The sequence below is a fragment of the Lagenorhynchus albirostris genome, chromosome 2 (assembly GCF_949774975.1).
Source record: "Lagenorhynchus albirostris chromosome 2, mLagAlb1.1, whole genome shotgun sequence".
In the NCBI taxonomy this organism is placed as follows: domain Eukaryota; kingdom Metazoa; phylum Chordata; class Mammalia; order Artiodactyla; family Delphinidae; genus Lagenorhynchus; species Lagenorhynchus albirostris.
This window is the reverse complement of record NC_083096.1, coordinates 95,837,050-95,857,071: the sequence shown is the minus strand read 5'-3', so window position 1 is coordinate 95,857,071 and position 20,022 is coordinate 95,837,050. Positions and strand designations below refer to the sequence as shown.

The window sequence follows — 20,022 nt, the reverse complement described above, 5'->3', positions numbered from 1 at the left end:
AATTAAAAGACAAGTGTTGGCATGTAGACCTGAGTACTTAATTAAGGTAGTTACTATTTCCTAGAAAATCAGCACTTTGACAGAATATGCTTTTTAATCCTTCTTATAAATTCAGAGAAATCACTGGCAGTCTCAGGATGCTAACTGTCAGAATATCACGCTTTTAACCATGCACTTACCGGAGGCCCAGGAGGCCCTGGAAGACCACTGTCACCCTTCTGGCCAGCAGGTCCCTGTTAGAAAGAATAAGGAACAACATAAATAGAGAACAAAGCATTTGAGTAGGTGTCACTGAAAAATTTAGATGCCAAAGAGAAAGGTACTTACAGTAGAGCCTTTGGTACCCTTTGAACCTTGAGGACCCTGGAAAATGCAAAGGCAAAAGTACACATAAAAATCTGGAGAATGTGCGTCTCTTTGGTATATTTATAAGTTTACTTTATAAAATTCTTTTGTTTTGTACTTACTGGTAAGCCTGGAGGACCAGGTGGACCTATGGGACCAGCAGGGCCTGGAATACCCTACAGAGAGAATCATCCAAATTAAAGAGTTTTTCTCAGAGATTCCATTTTCATATGTTGCATAACAACACACATTGCAAAATTTAGACAATGCAAAAATACATAAGAACGGCCTAAAATTTTCCATCGTGAATCTAAGAAATAACTTTTGCAAGATGAGCTGTATTTTTGTCCATTTTGCTGCAATGTCTCCCTCTCTACGCATATGTCTTTACATTCCTGCAGCCTTCAGAATAATGATTTGTATGTGTTGGGGATTCAATAAATGTTTGTGTAATTAAATATTGAACTATAATTTTTATGGTTTCTAACTTAAGTCATATTTTTATTTATTTACTCTAAGGTTAAATAAATTTCTTTTTGAAAACACCATTGACTTAAGGAGATTAAGATGCTCTAAATTACTTCCTAGGTCATGTTTAAAGGAATGTCTGCAGGTGTGTGAGTGTATGATTGGAAAGGAGTAGGAAAATAATTTATATCTTTACTCACTCCATCCCCTTTTACTCCTGGAGAGCCTTGAGTTCCAGGGAGTCCTCTGTCACCCTTTTCACCTTGTTCTCCTGGAGGACCAATCAGGCCAATTAAACCAGGATGTCCCTTTGAAAGGCAAAGAAATTTTAACAATATATAAATTACAAACATATATTAAATTATAGTCATAAAATAATTGCACATTAAATTTATGAAACATAAGAGTAAAAAATTAGATAAAAACTTTAACCCTTTCTGAATGAAATATAGGATTAAGAACCTCTTTCCCCTCACCTAACAGGACCATTTACTGATTACATTAAGTGAGACCTTTATTAAGGGTTGGGAATATTATTGAAAAAAATTTTTCTAAAAATATCCCCTTCAGTGTTACATTTACTTAAAGAGAATTCCTTCAACTAAAAGATTAATAATGACTACATATAATATTGGTGAAACAAACAACTGAAAATTCATTATTTTAAAAAGCATCTTATTTTATATGAAATTATTTCTATCCACAAATTTTGCAGCATCTAAGAAACATTTAAAGATTTAAAAGTAGTTTTAAAAATATTAATGCCATTCTAAAAATGTTTTATTTTCTTTATTTGGTGCAACAGAGCATACATATCTTTCAAATCATCTGAAAGATAGTCTAGTTTAAATTTTTTATTTTCATGTTTAAAAACATAAAAAATGACCATTTTGTTATGCTATCTGTTTATTTTCTGAATAGTTATTTTAGTATAACCATATGCTTTCTCCATATGGTTCCTACATAGGAACATTGAGAAATATAACACTGAATTCTGGTACATTTTTCACTATTACTTTGTATATTTTCTCTTTTCTAAATTCATCTTGGAAGCGAAGGACTGATAACTTTTTCCTTGGTTAAGATGATAAAGGTATTCCTTGAAATTTCCTTTTGAGTGATATTAGTCTGCAACATTATTGTCTCTGCTATTAAGAAATCAACATTGTAGGGCTTCCCTGGTGGCGCAGTGTTTGAGGGTCCGCCTGCAGATGCAGGGGACGCGGGTTCGTGCCCCGGTCCGGGAAGATCCCACATGCCATGGAGTGGCTGGGCCCATGGGCCGTGGCCGCTGAGCCTGCGCGTCCGGAGCCTGTGCTCCGCAACGGGAGAGGCCACAGCAGTGAGAGGCCCGCATACCGCAAAAAAAAAAAAAAAAAAAAAGAAATCAACATTGTAATAACACATTCTTTTATTCTCACCTTCTCACCCTTGGAGCCAGGGTCACCTTTGAGACCAGGTAAGCCAGGAGGTCCCTAAATAAAACATACATAGAGTAGTTACAAATTACAGAATCATATTACTATCCACTGGGCAAGTTGGTTTCGATAATATGATAGGGTTTAAAATTAATAATGACCACTGGAAAAAAAAATAAAATAATGACCACTGTTTATTTTTCAGGATTCTAAATAATTTTATGTGTTTAAAACTCTACAGTTTGATAGTTAACCATAATAATAAAACATAATATTGATAAGTTCGATTAAATAAATATGAAGTTAGAAATAGGGCATGATTTATATGGTTTTTCAGTTGAAAGAAAAGATGCATTTTTAATTACACTAATTTTAGAAGAAGAGGTTTCCAAGTTATACATTCATTTAATCGAATATTTCTCTGTTAAACTCACATTCAAAGGTTACAATATTTCCAGTAAAATTTAAAGAAAAAAACCTCAATAAACTTTTGACCGTCAACTGACCATTGTTAATCATTTTTCCTAAATAAACTCCCAAGATACTATTTTTAGCTATCCCAAGATACTATTTTATACTATTTTAGATATTTATTTTTGAATTCAATCTCTTAACTAAATGATTTGTAAATGTAAAGATAAGATAATTTACTTTTCTCATATTATTGGACCTGTATTTTAATTATTTAATCCTTTTTATATTCTAAGGATAAGGCATTTATCCATTTAGGCTAAGTTATATTTTAATGAAAATTATGGCATGATTTTAGCAGCTAACTTTTAGTCTTGGTCCCTACTCATGAAAATATTCATAATGATGACTTTTAAACAGACTTCTAAATATAAAAACTAGTGTACTCCAAATTGAAGGCAACACAAAATAAGATCCTTATTCTGAAATTACAACAAGTTGATATGCAGGCAACAGATTCTGTCAGAAAAAATGTAACTGACAGATGGTTTGTAAGATTGTGACTGATGAAACCAGGGCCCAGATAATACCACCACACATGAGTCACTACTGCCTACAAGTATCGCATCAAGAAACAAAGACAAAATATGAGTTTTCTCTATGAGTTTGAATTATATAGACTGAATTGAACTATTTGAATTATAATTTTAATAATGATTTTAACATGGCACTTAGTAATCAAATTGTTTTAATTTTTACCAAGCTATATGATTAGTCTTTACTATAGTATGTTCCGCAAGGCTACCACAAGTAATTTTTTCCCCCCTCTACCTAGACACTTTTGAGTCTTCAGTGTGAAAGAGCACATTGAGTCTCAGTCCATCATTTTTGTGAATTTAATATATTAAAAGCCATGGATCTAATCCAAGAAGCATGATGTAATTTAAAAAGTATGGGTTCAGAATACAATAGATTGGGGTAGAAGCCTGCTTCTCTTATCAGCAACTTAAATTAGCTAACCAAAGAGAACTTCAGTTCTCTCATCTATGAACCAAGGATTATAATTCCTGTCTCAAGGGGCTACTGTGAGATTGTGTAGATGAGCGCTTTCCATTCCTTAGTTTCTCAAGTCTACTCCTCAAACTGAAGTCCTTAATATCAGAGGAAGGTAAGAATAGTGTTAGTATAAGTTAGTCCTGTGTATCAATAGTATTTTGGACTGTTACCAGAAATATTTATATTTGTTTTAATTCATGAATGAATTTGAAATTCTATAAGTATTGATATAAAAGTGAACAATTTCCCTATATCATTCTATTGAAAATAGATAAATTATTTTTGTAGAAATTATGTGCAATTTAAATGTACCTAATAATATTCTAATAAGAAGAAAATTATTAATCCTCAGATGTAAGTTTATATCAATTCAGTTTAGATTCTCTTTTGTATAAATATAAACAATCCTGTCACTTTGTTAAATCTCTTGTAGACAAAAAGGAGACTACAAAGAAATTACCAAATTTACTTTCAGGAATATTCTAAGGCTAGGTTTTAACACTGGACTTTCATCTCATTTGCTAACACTATATCAGAGTGGATGATCGCAAAGTTTGATCCTCAGACCAGCAGCCTTAGCATCATTTGTGAACATATTAGCAAAGCAAATTCATAGGCATCATCCAGACTAACTGAATCTGAAATTCTGGAGTTAGAGATCAGAAATCTGTTTCACAGGTTTGTTACCCATTAAGGTCTGAGAAACATGGCTCTGTGGCATTAAGTCCCATATCTGTTAAATCAATATGAAAATCAGAACAGCATAAAGGATGTCATTTATTTTAAAATAAAAACATTACCTATTTAGTATTATTTGTTTAATAATTTTAAAATTAAGTAAGTATATTTTTCATCTACTTTTTTCTCATCTCATCAGAAAGGTTTGGTGAATTATTGGTTAGGAAAATAATGTTGTCTGATAGCACAATTTTAAAGGAATAATATAAATGAGTAATAGAAATAATAAAATAATTCCTTGAGGTCATGTGACCATCAGGATAGATGCCAAACATTCTATATGTTAGAACAAGTGGGCATAAAAAAGCATGAAAAAATAGTTCTAATAAATATGTAATTGCATGAAAGAACCATATACCTGTACCAGTAGCAAAAACCATTTAAAAATATTGGTTAAAATTGACATATGTCAGTTAAAAGTAAATACATTCTTTAGATTGAAAACACAAAACTATTAAAGAGGCCAGTTTTTTTTCTTTCTTTACTTCTTATTTTACATTCAAACTCTTTCTGGTATGTGATACACTTTACAGAAATTTTGCTGTTAAGTGGGAGAACTAATAGGAATGTCGTTTGCTGGGCATCAATATTCCAAATACTGTTTCATTCAGCGTCTCAGGTCTACCACTCATTAGTTGGGTAATCTTGGATCTGTTCCTTTTTATCTCAGAGCTTTACTTATAAAGGTGTTCTAATAATAACTGTGTCAGAGAATCGTGATAATGGAAGAAAAACCAGGCTTACAAAAGTACTGCATATAGTGAAGTGTAATGTAAATTATTGTTATTTGTTTCTGATGTGCCACAGATAGTTATTAATCAGCTTTCTCATCACATTCTAATAGTAAAAGCTAAAATGGCAAAAAAGAAGAAATAATGCAGATTCTAATTGCTCGGGGGTAATGGGAAACATACTAGACATTTTTTGTGTTTGTAATGCATTTAAAATCATTTCTATAAATATTATTCAGGAAGGAGTTAAAGGAAAAGAGTGTTAATTCCTCTAAGCTAATAATCTCATAAAATTGTGAACTATATCTAAGGAGGCATTAGCCAAGTGAAATCAGTTTATTATCATTTTCATCAGTTAGAAATAGAAATTGGTAAAGCTATGATGTTGATAACAGTTATAAATAACCCTCTGAACCTGGACCATATCAAAAATATCAACTCTGCATATAAAAATATTATTTCAGGTATACATATTTTCTATTTCCTCTTAGGATATTGTAAATTGAAAAACTCTAGGGAAATACATAATTCATAAGTAATAAAGTGAAAAGGAAAACAGGGATGATACATTCATAAGTGTCTAGAATACACAATCAAATATGTTCCCCTGCTGTATTATGCTGTACAGAATATTTGCTTTGAAATGCATCTCAAAATTCTAATGCATTGAAGTTTAAAGAAAATGCAGATCCTACTGTTTATTTAGAATGTAGTATTGTAAAATAACGTTTAATTTGGTGAAAGACAAATACTTTGTAGTTTAAACGTGCTTAATCATTAAGGAATGCTACACATCTCAAATCTTTTTACAGATAAGTTAAATGTAGCATTTAAAAAATCAAAATATAATTCAGTAACCCATCCTACCATTTATTCACACACTTATGGTTTAACAACTAATGTTATCAGATATTTTACTTATCAGTATGTGAAAAGAATTAATGTATGATAATAGTAAGGTAAAATTGTCTGAAGATAAATACTGAACAATTTTTCAGCTAAATTGGAACAAATAGGTTCTTAAAATGAAAGATTATGAAACAAAACAAAATAAAAGCTTAAAACTAAAATACATGCTAATTGTGTCTTCAAAAAATAAAATAAAAATTAATTTAAAATGATTAAATCATGCTTATTTTGACTATGCAGCAGAGGAGAGAATGTAGCAACCATTACTGTTCTCTTTAAAACACTCAGTTTTATTCCCATCTGATTTTTGCTATTTCCTAAAAAAAAAACACCCAGCAGTTCAACTTTAAAAATCCTCAAATAAAATTCTTTATACAATCTCATCATTGTCCTTAGCTTTCTTTTAGATTTCACACGTACTGTTTTATTCTCAGTTCCATATGATTCTGAATATTTATCTGTATATAAAAGTCATGCATATGTAGAAGTTTAATTTTTGCCATGAAAAATATCTAAATTTTGAAGTAAAAAGTAAATATTGTACCATATCTAAACTCTAGCAGAGCTGATCATATAGAGTGGTCAGACACCAAATATCATCTTTAGAGTTTTAACCGGTGTTTGTTTCACTCTAGCCCAAAGAATTTCTAATTCAAATGTTAATATAAAGTTGTTAAACTGTTACTTATATAGGAAATGGTCTAAGTTGTTTTTTTGTTTGTTTGTTTTGTTTTTTAGACATAGCTCATCTAATTAACATAAGAACCCCATGGGGTAAAAGATATTAATATCCCCATTTAATTCATTTTAACTTCATAATATTCCATAAGATCGATGCTATTCAAATTCTCATTTTACAGATGAGAAACCTAAGGCTTAAAAAAATTGAATAACTTACTTAAAATTTATTCAGCAAGCAGGTAGTAGTGCTCATTTTTGAAACCAGGGTTCTTGGGTTGAGAGGTGATGACTTTAACCAGTAATCACGATATGCTACTTCTCACTCTAATACAAAATTGCCTACTAAAATAAGTACCAGTATTTCTTAGCTGAGCTGAAAAGTTCACTAAATTGCCATAAATGCATCCTGAAGATGATTTCTCCACCAAACCTCATCTCCTGTAGACCAAGTAGCATTTTCATTAAAATTAGACAGCACAATCAAACTATTTGATGGTATGAAAAAGCTACAATAGATTTGCATTCTAAGTACTCTCTGATAAAACAAGCAGCCAGAGAAAGAAATGGCACCCATGTTGCTCAATTCTGATGCTTTTCATTTCACTGCGGAAAAGGATGTGAGTTGTTTATTTAGCTCTTTGCTCTGTAAACCCACATTTACCTAAGATTCAGAAATATAAACTTTTGCAAGCCAGAATCAGGTGGTATGTCTGATGGTTTTATTTTTAATATTAGCTGAAGGAAGTCTCCAGCTTGATGCTTTCTTTTTATTTCATCTGGAGAAAGGTCAGAATACTTATTGGAAAAATATGAAATAACAAGAAAAAAAATCTTTGGCAAATTTTAGGGTGATATTAAGGCGAAGTGTTTTTTTTTCCCTAGGCTATGACTTTGTACAGTTAGGAATTTAACATATCTAAGAAGAATATTCCCTAAATAGTGATGCAGACATGGAACCGATGATCCTACTTTTGTCAAGTCCCTGTTCCTATGTCAATGGGGCAATGTGCAGATTTGATAATCTCCTCAAAATTTGATAACTTTTATCCACTTATTAAAATAAGTGATCTTTAACTTTTCAGTGCAAGTTAAAAAAATAATCTCTGTAACACTTATGAAATATCTGAAATGTTAGAGGAAATTTTTCCTAAAGGAATTGGCCAAGTTCTCCTGAATGATTAAGATTGCAAATCCTAGTTTTGATGGCTTTCTGAGCACATACATACCTCTGAGGTAGTTGATATACTCATGAAAAGAGGCAATTTTGTAAAATTTAAATTTCTGTATGGACAAATCTGCCTATTTAAACCGATAAATATTACACTTGAATAGTGCTATATGTATTGCTTCTTGTTTTAATTAATCCCTTTACATATTACTATTTTGGACAATGAAGTTCAAATATCTCCACCATGAAATAGAATCTGTTACTTAGTAAGCAATAATTTTAAAGGCAAGACTTTGATTCTCACTTTCTGCCCAAATTTTGTAGCAAGAATAGCCTTGGCTCCTATAATAAACTCTATCTATGAACCATATGCTGGTCAACTAAATGCTTTATTGCATTGCTCAAGTGTGTTGTTTGCATACACAGTTTATGAGAGTAACCAAGCTTTGGTGTTTACCTCTCTTCATTCACGGGGGTAAATGCTTTATCTTTCAGCCCATATGACTCAAATTTATTTGGTGAAAGAATCACTGTATGCCTGTGCCAATGTTATTCTTTTAAATGAAGTGCCAGGAAACTAAGTGTAATTGCATGCATTTGGGGGAACTGTCCACATTTGGAAAAGAACTGTCTGGGCCATTAGTGGCATTTTATTCAGAATGGAAATTTTTTTTTCATCCACTGGACATAAGAAAGGAAAGATCTTCTGATCAAGGGCATATTTTCCAAATAACTTATCAGTTAGGATTACTTTTCTCTTTTTAGGTCTGAGTAATACGCTTCCTTGAATACTGTACAGAATATAAACCAATTTATAAGACAAAATTTCAGGAATTCTAGCTTATAAATAATTTCATTTCTGGAATTCTAAACAGCAGAAAAAGGTGCTACTCACCATAGGACCAGGTGGTCCATCTTGGCCTGCAGCTCCAGGGAGACCTTGTTCTCCCTAAGGAAGAAGAAACACGATTGATTTTTTTAATTAACAAAAGCAGACATTTTTTTCTTTATTTTAATTTTGGTAATATGAAAAAGAAAGAAATCAAACATCACCTATGAATTCTATCATGTGGAGGACATCTACAAATATTGTAAGCAATTTTTGAGTCTTTTTACTTTCTGTGTATGTGTCTACATGCACATACATACACACACATGGATGGATGGATGTGTGTATAAAAATTATACGTCTTTGAGATCTCAGGGTTTAGTTTTCTATTCTGCCTTTAGAAGTTAGAATTTCACCATGAACTTATTAAATAAATGACATACTTAAATATTCTAAGGGTCTCTGACTTTATTACATAATATTTACTGCACACAATTTATAAAATAATGCTGACATAAATATTTTCATTCATAATTTTTCTTAGAAATAAGACATTATTTTCAAAATGACATCTTTCAGCACAGATGCTCACCACAGGGCCAGGGATGCCCCGAAGACCCTCTGGACCAGGCTTTCCGGCAGGTCCCTGAGGACCAACTGGGCCAGTTTTTCCTGAAGGACCTTCAGCTCCTGCTTCTCCCTGTTAGAAAATAAAATATGTGAATGCATTAATAATGAAAAAAGACATTTTATTATTTTATTAAAAGTACTGAAATAGATGTTGTCCAGCGTACACGTTGAGTTTTTCAAGCATAATACCTGTAATGTATATTTTACCTTAGCACCTTTTTCACCCTGTCTTCCCTCTGCACCTGCAGCTCCAGGAGGACCCTATAAACATAAAATTGCATTTAAAAAATATATATATAACATATAAAAGTAATGCAACTGAAGACTTATTTACAAATACCCCAGTTTAATTTGTAACAGAGTCTAATAAATTGTGAATTTCTATAGCAATTTAGTTTAAAACACTGAGAAAACGCAAAACTCTTTTTATGTACAAATTTAGTTAGAATATTAAAAACAAATGAAGCACAGATTGAGCAGAATACAGATAATCACATCATATCAATGTAAGGAAACAATAAAGATAAAAATTTTAAAGAAATGCTGATGATTTAGTCACCCTTAGTGTGTTAAATACTCAGATATCATTTATTTTGTTGTATAATTAGGAAGTAATTGAAGGTTTCAGATTTCACTTCCATCATTATATGTGTTTTTAAGATTGGCTCCTTTCTTAATCTTAGAAGATCCATACATTATAAATTTTCATAAGATCATGTTCAAACTGGAAAAGTACAAAATTTAAAATCTTGTTGGTCAACAGATATTATATTTTCATTCTCTGGAACTATGTAATTCACATAAGTGGTATAAAAAATCGTATGACTTTTTAAAACCTAGTATTAGAGAAAAAGCAGGAAAAAAATCTTCACACTCCATATGTCATTCAAAAACTTAAGAAGATATTCTGGTATTTGCATAACTTTTGTATATCTGCATGAATTGCTATGGAGAAATGCTAATTATTATATATAAATTATATATAATTTATATATATTTAAAGTTTTTCATAATACTGCTCTTTGTATATATATATATTTTTTTCCCATCTTTGTGAGGTATCTGTCTCCCTATTTCTCTTTATTTTTAGCTAAATAAATAATGATTAATTTAGCTAAATAATTTACCTAAATAAATAATTAATGATTAATAAATAATTAATCAATTATTAGTATTTTTGAACTTCAGTTCTTTCATCCATAAAATGTTATTAATAAGAATTCTCTTGCTATAGAATTGTTGTTAAATTTAAATAATGTAACACATGAAAAAATATTTTGTGAACTTCCAGTAGATCAGTATCAAATACAGGAATGGAATCTGAAGCTTAAGAGCCTAAAGCCAGGATTCAGACTTCCTGGATTCAAATCCTGGCTCTGCCATCAACAAGCTTTGTGATCTTTGGCAAGTTACACACCCTGTGAGTGATTCAGTTTACTTCTCTGCAAAATGTGGATTATAACAGTAGCTATCTCCCAGCATCATCATGAGAATTCAATGAGTTGGTAAATGTAAATGGTGTATAAAAATACCTGAGACATAAAGAACACTACAAATGTTAGTTATTTTATTATTGTTACTAAAATTATTAGATATTGTTATTCTATATAAATTCTATTATTTTACCAATACTTTTCACCATGTTGGCAACCTAAGAGTCAGGTCAAACAAAACTGACTTTCAAAATACATTTATAGACACCATGTCAACAACTTACTTTTTTCCATACATCCTGTTTATAACACCTGAAAAATATGAACTCCATGTATGAAACTACTTGTTTTAACTAGAAAATTGAAAGTCAGCTAAACGATCCCATAATATATAGTCAGATCTTGAAATCTGACATTCAAATTTCCTTCTTACATTCTCTTAGTCATTTGTGAAATATAAAACTTGACATTTCTAATCTTTGTAATAAGCATGTAGAAAGGAATCATTTACATTACATAACATATAATATTCAAGGTATCAAAGAAAACAACTACTTTTCGAGCTAGAAATATGCTATAATTCCCACTGTGTCTAAATTTTGTTCCTACTCATTATACTAGGTCATTGATATTTTCACTTATGGCGTCTCAGATCAACACAAGCAGGGCACTTTGTTTGATAGTCCAATACAATAAGAGTGCTTTTGGCCTCTTACTGTGGTGGGTTACACAATATATATAATAAATGCATTCTAAGACATAAAAAATTTATAATTGTATTATAAAATATTTATTTCATTTCACTACTTAATTGATTTTTATTATTACTTAACAAACATTAAGATTCAATCTGAATCTTAACTGTGCTGAAAATTTCTACACAAGTTCAGACATAAGTATAGAAAGTTTAAAAAAGAAACTTAATGATCTCTAGGAAATTGTATTTCATTTTTCCCCAGACTCTCTTGTTTTCCATTTGTTTACTTCAATTTTTGTTATGAATTGTGCTCAAAAATCATCAACTGAGATTGAGGTTGGAATTTGGGGAGAGTAGCAGAAACAGTGTTAATTGGTGAAAATAAGGTGAGACAGGATGACTTTCTCTTTCAGATGCTATATTAATATTGTAATGGTGGATACATGTTAGTCTTTCATATGGTCTTTTAAATCCACATTTGAAATGGGTATCAGGCACTTCATCAAACTCAGAGTTCTGTGAACTCATTTATCTCTGAGAGAGTCAATGAATATATCATTAGTAATTATTTTCTCAATATCATCACTATAACTTCATATATTATTAGGCATTCATTGTGCCTCGACCCTAAGATAAGAAGTGCATAAATCCTGTAAGCAGTCTATTGAGGCAGCAACAATTTGTTAACAATAATATAGGCATTAAAACTTAAGTGTATCTTTTGAATTTCATACTATTTATGCAAGAGGATTTCTGTAGAGAAGCATAAGCTTCAAATATTTCTTAGTGTTAAAGAGTTGAGTCATTTTGGTGTGCAGATGGTAACTGTGCACCATCTGGTAATTGTGGTGATTATTTTGTAATGTATAAAAAATACATTTTTGGTGTGATGGTTGAAGTATTCCTATTCAAACTGGGTAAAACAGCCATAATGACTATAATTTGGGGAATAGAAATTATGAGATTCAACTGAATAATGGGCTTTTCTTTATTCTATGAAGATTTTTCCGTAAACGAATGACATAAAGGTATGGGGTATTAACTTCAAGATTGCAATTACATATATGAACTTTATTGTAGAGAAGATTTATAAATATCTAGCTTTAGGAAAAGCAAGTCATCAGCTGTCTAAAATGTAACAAAAATATTGCTTTTACTGCAAGGGAGAAAGAAAATCTGAGTTTGAAAAGCCTAGAGAATTAAACACAAGTAAACTATAACATGGCCACAAAATTGTGATTCAATAAAAAGTTTCTTCATCCCCAAAGGATTTCTTCCCTCTTTGAATGAATGTCTGATGTTTATCATGCTGGAAATCCACATTAAATGGTTTTACTCTGTTCTTTATCTCATTTTTCCCATTTTCATTTATTCCTTATATTTTTTCCAGATGGCACAGATTTTTTTAAGAAAAACAGGATGAAAACAGGTGACACACTTTTTTTTTAAGAGAATAGGAAGTTCCCTTTAAAAAAAACTAAACAATGCCTATGGACAAATTCTTGTTTTAATCATTTCTTTCTCATATATCTGCATAAGCAGAGAGGCAAGGACTTAATATAGTGAATTACTTCCTGTACTATCATGAAGTAATGAGTGTTCTGATTGGAAAATGCCTTGTAAAACATGAAAATAAAATAAGCCTTGGTTAATTTTCCACCAGTAATCACCGTTACATGAGATTTTCCTTGCTATGAGAAATATATTTTATATAAAATACACAGTATAATCCTATCTCCACTATTCACACTTTATAATATTATTCTACAATTTACCCATTCTTCCATACATGTTGCAAATAGTTAAGTCTTCCTTATATGCCAGAAATGTGCTGTGCATGGAGAATACAAAAAAAAAAAGTGAAACCCTAAGGAGTTCACAAAGTTTAGTTATGAAGGCAGACAACAAAATTAACAAATACAGTACATTGTAAAACACACAAAGATGAAGTAGGTGTACAAAATAGGTACACTGATCTAGTTAGGCAGTAGGGAAAGCTTTCCTAAGAACCTAATATCTGATCTTAATCTTAGTGTGGGTAGATATGGGAGGGATGTTTCCTTCTAATCTGACCACCCACATTCATGCATAAAGGCATAGGGACGGAAAGAATACATATATGGTATATATGGGCATATATAGGAGGTTAAATCTTCCTTTGTATTTCTATTACTTAATAATATTAGTTATTGTTTTAATTTTTATTGTAAATTTTCCTTTGGCAAATGAGATGGGACTCCTTAAAATTCCATTTAATATATTCATTTTCAGGTTAGGTTTAAATCTATTTTTAAGATTTTTTAAATCTTTTTTTAAATCATCTCTAGATTTTTTTTTCAGTAAAAGGGCTTTGAACTAGTTCTTGGTTTCAAACTGCTATGATAACCTGAGTATTAAAATTCCATGGCTTACTGATATAAACTGTACAATCTTCTAGTGCCTCAAGGAAATATACATTTATTCTCAAGTATTAAAATGCATGAGAGAATGTACATGTACTATAAATGTCAACTTAATTTCCCTACTTGTTCAATAACTGTTAGAATGTTGTTTCTCAGTGTCACTGCCACTCGCAACATTCTGACCAATATTCTATTGGGAGGGTTTATTATCATTTATTTGTAAGAGTCACTCAAGGAAAAATACATTTCTATTCATTGTTACTTCTGCTATGAGATACTATAGCAAAATTGTTATTGGTCCTTTTCTGTTGTTCCAATGTAGCAAAACAAAGGATAAAAGAAATGTTAATTTCCACAAAATACGTACAAAGCTTACTTAAAATTATGCTTTCTAAATGAACTAAAGGGAAATAAATGGTAAGGCAATTCTGTATTCAATTAAGTCATAAGTGTGTAGATTAGATATTATAATTATTGTATAGGAATGTTTTTTGCTGTTTCCACAAGGGTGATATTAAATTGATTCCTGCATCAAAGACATTGCTGCCTGTTGGCTGAATGCAAAGGTTGGTGAAGACAGAATTCTCCTCATCAGCTACAATTCACAAAATTCACTCTGCATCATATCCCTTTACGCTCAGGAGCTTTGTGTTCACCCAGTACATAAACAAAGTGACCTCACAGACATACAGTAAAGTTCCCAAGTACTTCCTTCTAACTCATCTTAATCACATTATTATCTCTCAAACTAGTTCTAAATCCCTGTTGCTTGGCAAATCCATTTTATTAAAATTATATGCAGTCATCATGAATTTAAGGCTCTGTTTTTTGGCAACAGTTCTCATAGGAAATTCCTTTACAGTTAACGCTACATGATTTTACATCAACTTACACCAAATAAATAATACAAATTTGTATCCATCTCAACAGAATCACAGTATTCTATACTTCAAAAATGCAATTAATTATGAAGTTACTATGAATTTATTGCTAATAAACTTTCATCTCAATTTATATAACTCAAAAATTAGAAGAAAATGTCTTTATCTTATCTGTATATTTTATTTAATATGTTTGTTTTGTTTATAAATGATGGCATAATTCAAAACCTGTATTTAACTCCTTAAGAAGAGCATCCACTCTTTGAACTCTTGATAAATCCATATATTAGATGTAGTGGTTTAAATATACATTTTATTAATTTAGTCTTCACTCCAGCATGGAATATTAGTTATTTTGCCTACTTTATAAATGAGAAAACTGAGACTCAAAGAAATTAACTTATTCTAAGTTGTATTTATAAGTAGCAAAGCAAGAATTTGAAACCAGGTCTATTTGATTCTAATGCAACAGCATTAGAATCAAATTCGGGACTAGTTTGTGCTGATAGTTAGCTATGAAGAGTGTCAGTTTACAGGCTGAGAAAGACCTAAGTAAATAATCTGTATTTCTATTTTTTCATCTTAGCTTTTTTTTTTTTTTTTTTTAGGTTACGGTAGAACTCTTGACTAGTTTGGTTGGTTGTAATTCAAAAGAATGAAAGCATTAATTGCTACTGTTAAATCAGAGCAAATTATAATTTTAGTAATAAGATTGTTGACACTAATCTTTACAGCATTAAAATATATTTTACTCTGCTAAAGAAAAAAGATTATTGTCTAAAACAGAGAAAGCCAATTAAATCTGCCAATCTATCCAATCTTAATACAGAACACAATTTAACACATTACGTTAAATATCGTTCAGGTCAGATGAAATGATGCCACATTTTAAAAGAAGAAAACTTGCATAATACTGTTCAGTTGGGCTGACCTAAGGTTGATTCTTCTGCTAAATCAAAATGGATGTAAATAGCTTTATAAGCAATGCATAGTCATCACAATCTCATATCATTAAAAATTCATAGATACAAAGTCTTCTAATTTTGTTTCAAAATGACTAGAGCGGAATAAAAATAGCGTATTATATTCGTAAAAATTGTTTTTTAAAATGGGAGGCTAGAACATCTCTAAAATTTTTGATGAGATTATTTTTAACTAATCTCATCAAAAATCAGAAAGGCAGCACTCCACTATAGAATTTTCTAATAATGAAAAGGATGATACAGGGAATGTATCAGTTAATTACTTTAATATCTAAGAGTCTCAGCATAAAAATGTATAACTTCCTACGTGTCACTTGCAACTACTGTAACCCTCTTTCTCCCAGAGAAATAACTACCATTCTGAATTTAATGAATCATTGCCTTCATTTATTTAATCACTTTTACCACTTATGTTTGAATGCTAAGCAACATGTTTTTATTTTTTTACATATTATATAAATGAGATTATATATCTTCTCCAGTTCAACACTACATATATTTTCTTCTTAACATCAGGTGTTTGAGATTCATCTTTGTTGATTCACACATCTGCAATACAATATTTTGATTGCCATACAAAATTTCAGTTTATGCCTATCTCAGTACACTTATTTTTTCTATATGTGTATCTTGGTAAAGATGTATAAGATATCATCCAGAGCATGTACCTAGGAATGGAATTATGAGATCGTAGGGAAAGTTCATTGTTAAATTCTGCTAGGTAATAATGAACAATTCCTAAAGCAGTTGTACCAGTTAGCTCACAATAGCTGTTTATGATAATCCCCATTATTTTCTTTTTGAAAAACATCGTTTCCAACATTTGGTTTGTCAGACTTAAATTTTCATCAATTTATAGATGTAAGTGGCATCTCTATGTCATTTTTAACACACATTTCCCTAACTTCTACACATCCTTTTACGTGTTTGTGGAACATTTGTGTAAAACACCTTTTCATGCCTTTTGTTGATATTTTTCTACTGTTTGATGCTAGTAAATTGTTTATATTTATTTACTTTTTTTAAATTTCAAAATCATTCAGTTTTCAAAATGAGTAAGCCACATGATCCACCACTGTCTCGCTAAAGAAATTAATTCATTCCCTAACTCTGTCACATATTAAAATAGTACATTCCACATAGCAAATGGTACTTAGTTGAACTTATCAAAGATTGTAAGTGAGCAATCTGTTTTGACATATTTTAAAATAAAACTGAACTATATAGCACTTGCTGAGAATTTGCTTTGGATAATGGAATGAGCTGAGAAGCTGCCAACGGATGTTAATAAAATATTCAAAATATATTTTTATATAGTCCCTCCTTTTCCAGTAGTTATAATTTGAAGGAAGGTTTAATTCCCTCTGCATCAAAAGCATAATAACCTATACCTATATAAGATAATATTGTGCTTATTATAACTATTCAATAACTGTTTCATAACTAAAGGCTAACACATTAACATTATTATATTAATACATATTATTTTTGTTCTTTATGAGTTATCTTATAAATCCTAGGTATAGTAGGTCCTCCCTGAGAAGCAATATAAGTAATTTGCCTAAGGAAATACAGGTAATAAATGGTAGAGCTGGGTTAAAAGTCAGGTAGTGTGACTTCACTGACTTATTAACCACTGCATTAAATAACCTTCCATCATTTGACTGGGAGAAAGAAAAAAATGATTTCATGTTTTCTCAGGAAAGATTTCTACCAATTTTCAAAGATATTTTATATAAGTATTCTTCTGAAAGGTCTGAAGTAATAGAACAGATATTCATCCATTTGGAAATTTTTAAGAACATTCAGACGATAGGCAAAAACAGGCAACAGAGCTCAACATCATGTTACACTTTGTAATTACTTTCTAAGAATAACAGCCCAATGGTTGTTTTGGGATATATTTCTTTTTCTATCAAGATTATGCTTTTGGGCTGCTGACAAAAAGAAAACAAACAAAATAATAATAATAATAATAATAATAATAATGAGAAAGAGAAAGAGGAGGAGAAAGGTAAAAAAGGCACTTGGGTCAGTGAGAAGAAAATTGTATTCAGAGAAAATATTTACTATAAACTAAGTTCATTTCCAGCAAAGAGAAATGTTTGCTTGTAAATGTTGACTCAATTTATGTCCTGAGAGACAGAATTAAAACCTGTCACACTCTGTGTATAGGAAGATGTGTAGTGTGAAAATTCTCCTAAGATAAAGCTACCATTAGAAAACCAGAGTGGCCCCAATTGCTCTGTGTCTTTGGATTACTGAAGGGGAAATGAGCCTAAGAAATATATTTTAAAGTTGACCAAATATTTTGTTCATGGATAGGTTGGAAAATAGACTAAAGGAGGTTCAGGAGAACACTGTGTATTAATAGAAGTGCTGCAAGAGGCAGGTCAACAGGATTGTTTTATTATAAAAACAGTATAATAGTGGGAAAAAGGCAGTAAAGCAAATCTCCTAGGGTCCACTGTAGCCAATATTTTGAACAAGACCTTTATATTTTACTATACCTCTTTCTTAAAATCCTATCAGAGTTGTTTGACAGTGTAAAGCAATCTAACATTATATGCTGATTCCTGAGCTCGTTCTACTGATACTGTATTCAAGTTTCTATAACGTTTTCAACAAGCACTGGAGTTTGGACAACTCATCTCCCTGTAGGATACCATGAGCTGAAATTCAGGGTATCAGCAGAGTCTTTTATAAGAGCCTATGGCATTTGTACAGAGGAGACCTAAGCACAGAGAAGTGGGAAACTATTTTTCATTGTGACAGATTAAACCTGTCAATTAAATTGGATTCTACTTTAATAAGTATTTTGACAAATTTAAGAAATCACTCTCTAGGACATATGTTTTTCAGCACCATTATAATGTGCTGCCTACAGCTTACAAATATAATATAAATTTATACACACAATGGATAATGAGTAGGTGTTTCAAATAAAGAATTTAAAAAACTTACTCTCTTTCCAGGAGGACCTGGTGGGCCAGCCTCACCAGATGGGCCAGGAGGACCCTAAAAAATGTGAAAAATACCTTTTAAGCAATTAGGTATTATTTTATGGCTCCCAGCACTGTTCAAACTCTGGACTGAAGCCAACCTGCTTTCTTCATTTCTCCACATCTATCTTTCCTGGAAAATCTTAGCCCTATTTCAGATACCTAAACTTCCTCCAGATATCTATAATTCGAGCTGGTAAATTCATATGGAAAACTTCTTCACAGCTGGAAAAAAAGTGAATCGAATTCCTTCTATTTAAAACTGTTTTTTTTTAAGTGCTAATTTATATCTGACAAGCATCCAATAGATATACTAATTAATAGAATTATATGGTTAATAATTCTATGTATATCACATACAACTGTGAACCATAAATCTATTACCTCAAATTTCATCTTGTGCAACACTAGCATTTTTATTCCAAGGAGCACGCAACATGCTGGGATATGACCCAGTCTCATTTATACAGAATAAGTCTGTATCTCTTTGACTCCAAGTATCCAGTGGGTATGGCTCTAGAGACAAAGTTATGTTAAGAGTGCAGTTTGCCTTTGACTCCTACTTAAGTTAGTGCCCTCCTTTACTTCCTCCCTAAATAACCTTATGTAGTCAAAGCCCCTTACTGCATTTCCCAAATTAAAAATAAAAAATGAGTGCAAAAATGCTGAGTTCATTCTGGTTAGTAATTGAAGTAATTCATGCTAATAATAGGCTGATAACCTAGTTTTCTTCATTTAATTCTTATTTGTGTTTTTAAAATGACTTTCCACTTAACACAGTTGGAGAGATAGTTCAATGTAATATAATATGACAAAATCACTAGTATGATATGACTACAGTTTTTATTATGAAGGCTTTGCTTATATTTCTTAAATCACATCAAGTAAGAAATGTTCCATGTAAGACTGACTTTAAACTGGAATTCAAATATACCTGAATGTGTACACACATAGCTATGCCTTTGGAAGTATAATTATTTCTGATTATTTATTTAAAATATCTTGAGACTATGCAAAGATTGAATAAAAATAGTGTGCTTACTTACCGGTTGTCCAGGATCTCCATCTTCACCCTTGTCACCACCAACACCATCCTGACCCTATAATGGGCAATAGAAAATGAACCCAGTATTTCTTACTATTAATTAACTTTTATCAGAAAAAAAGATATGATGTATCATCTTAGTCCTTAAGAAAAATTATTACCAGATATACAAATAAAAGTATTATTATATTCTTT

General features: G+C 31.0%; 1 protein-coding gene across 3 annotated transcripts in view; it reads right to left on the bottom strand.

The window, feature by feature from the left end:
• COL11A1 (collagen type XI alpha 1 chain) overlaps positions 1-20,022 on the bottom strand; it is a 190,839-nt gene that overhangs the window by 11,378 nt on the left and 159,439 nt on the right. For all 3 annotated transcript variants that reach the window (XM_060142441.1, XM_060142440.1, XM_060142442.1), the window contains 10 exons: positions 19,829-19,882; positions 18,745-18,798; positions 9,592-9,645; positions 9,347-9,454; positions 8,821-8,874; positions 2,235-2,288; positions 1,014-1,121; positions 468-521; positions 328-363; positions 180-233 (listed from right to left, as the gene is read on the bottom strand). In XM_060142441.1, coding sequence (XP_059998424.1) covers positions 180-233; positions 328-363; positions 468-521; positions 1,014-1,121; positions 2,235-2,288; positions 8,821-8,874; positions 9,347-9,454; positions 9,592-9,645; positions 18,745-18,798; positions 19,829-19,882 — 630 coding nt within the window. The remainder of the gene's footprint in view (positions 1-179; positions 234-327; positions 364-467; positions 522-1,013; positions 1,122-2,234; positions 2,289-8,820; positions 8,875-9,346; positions 9,455-9,591; positions 9,646-18,744; positions 18,799-19,828; positions 19,883-20,022) is intronic.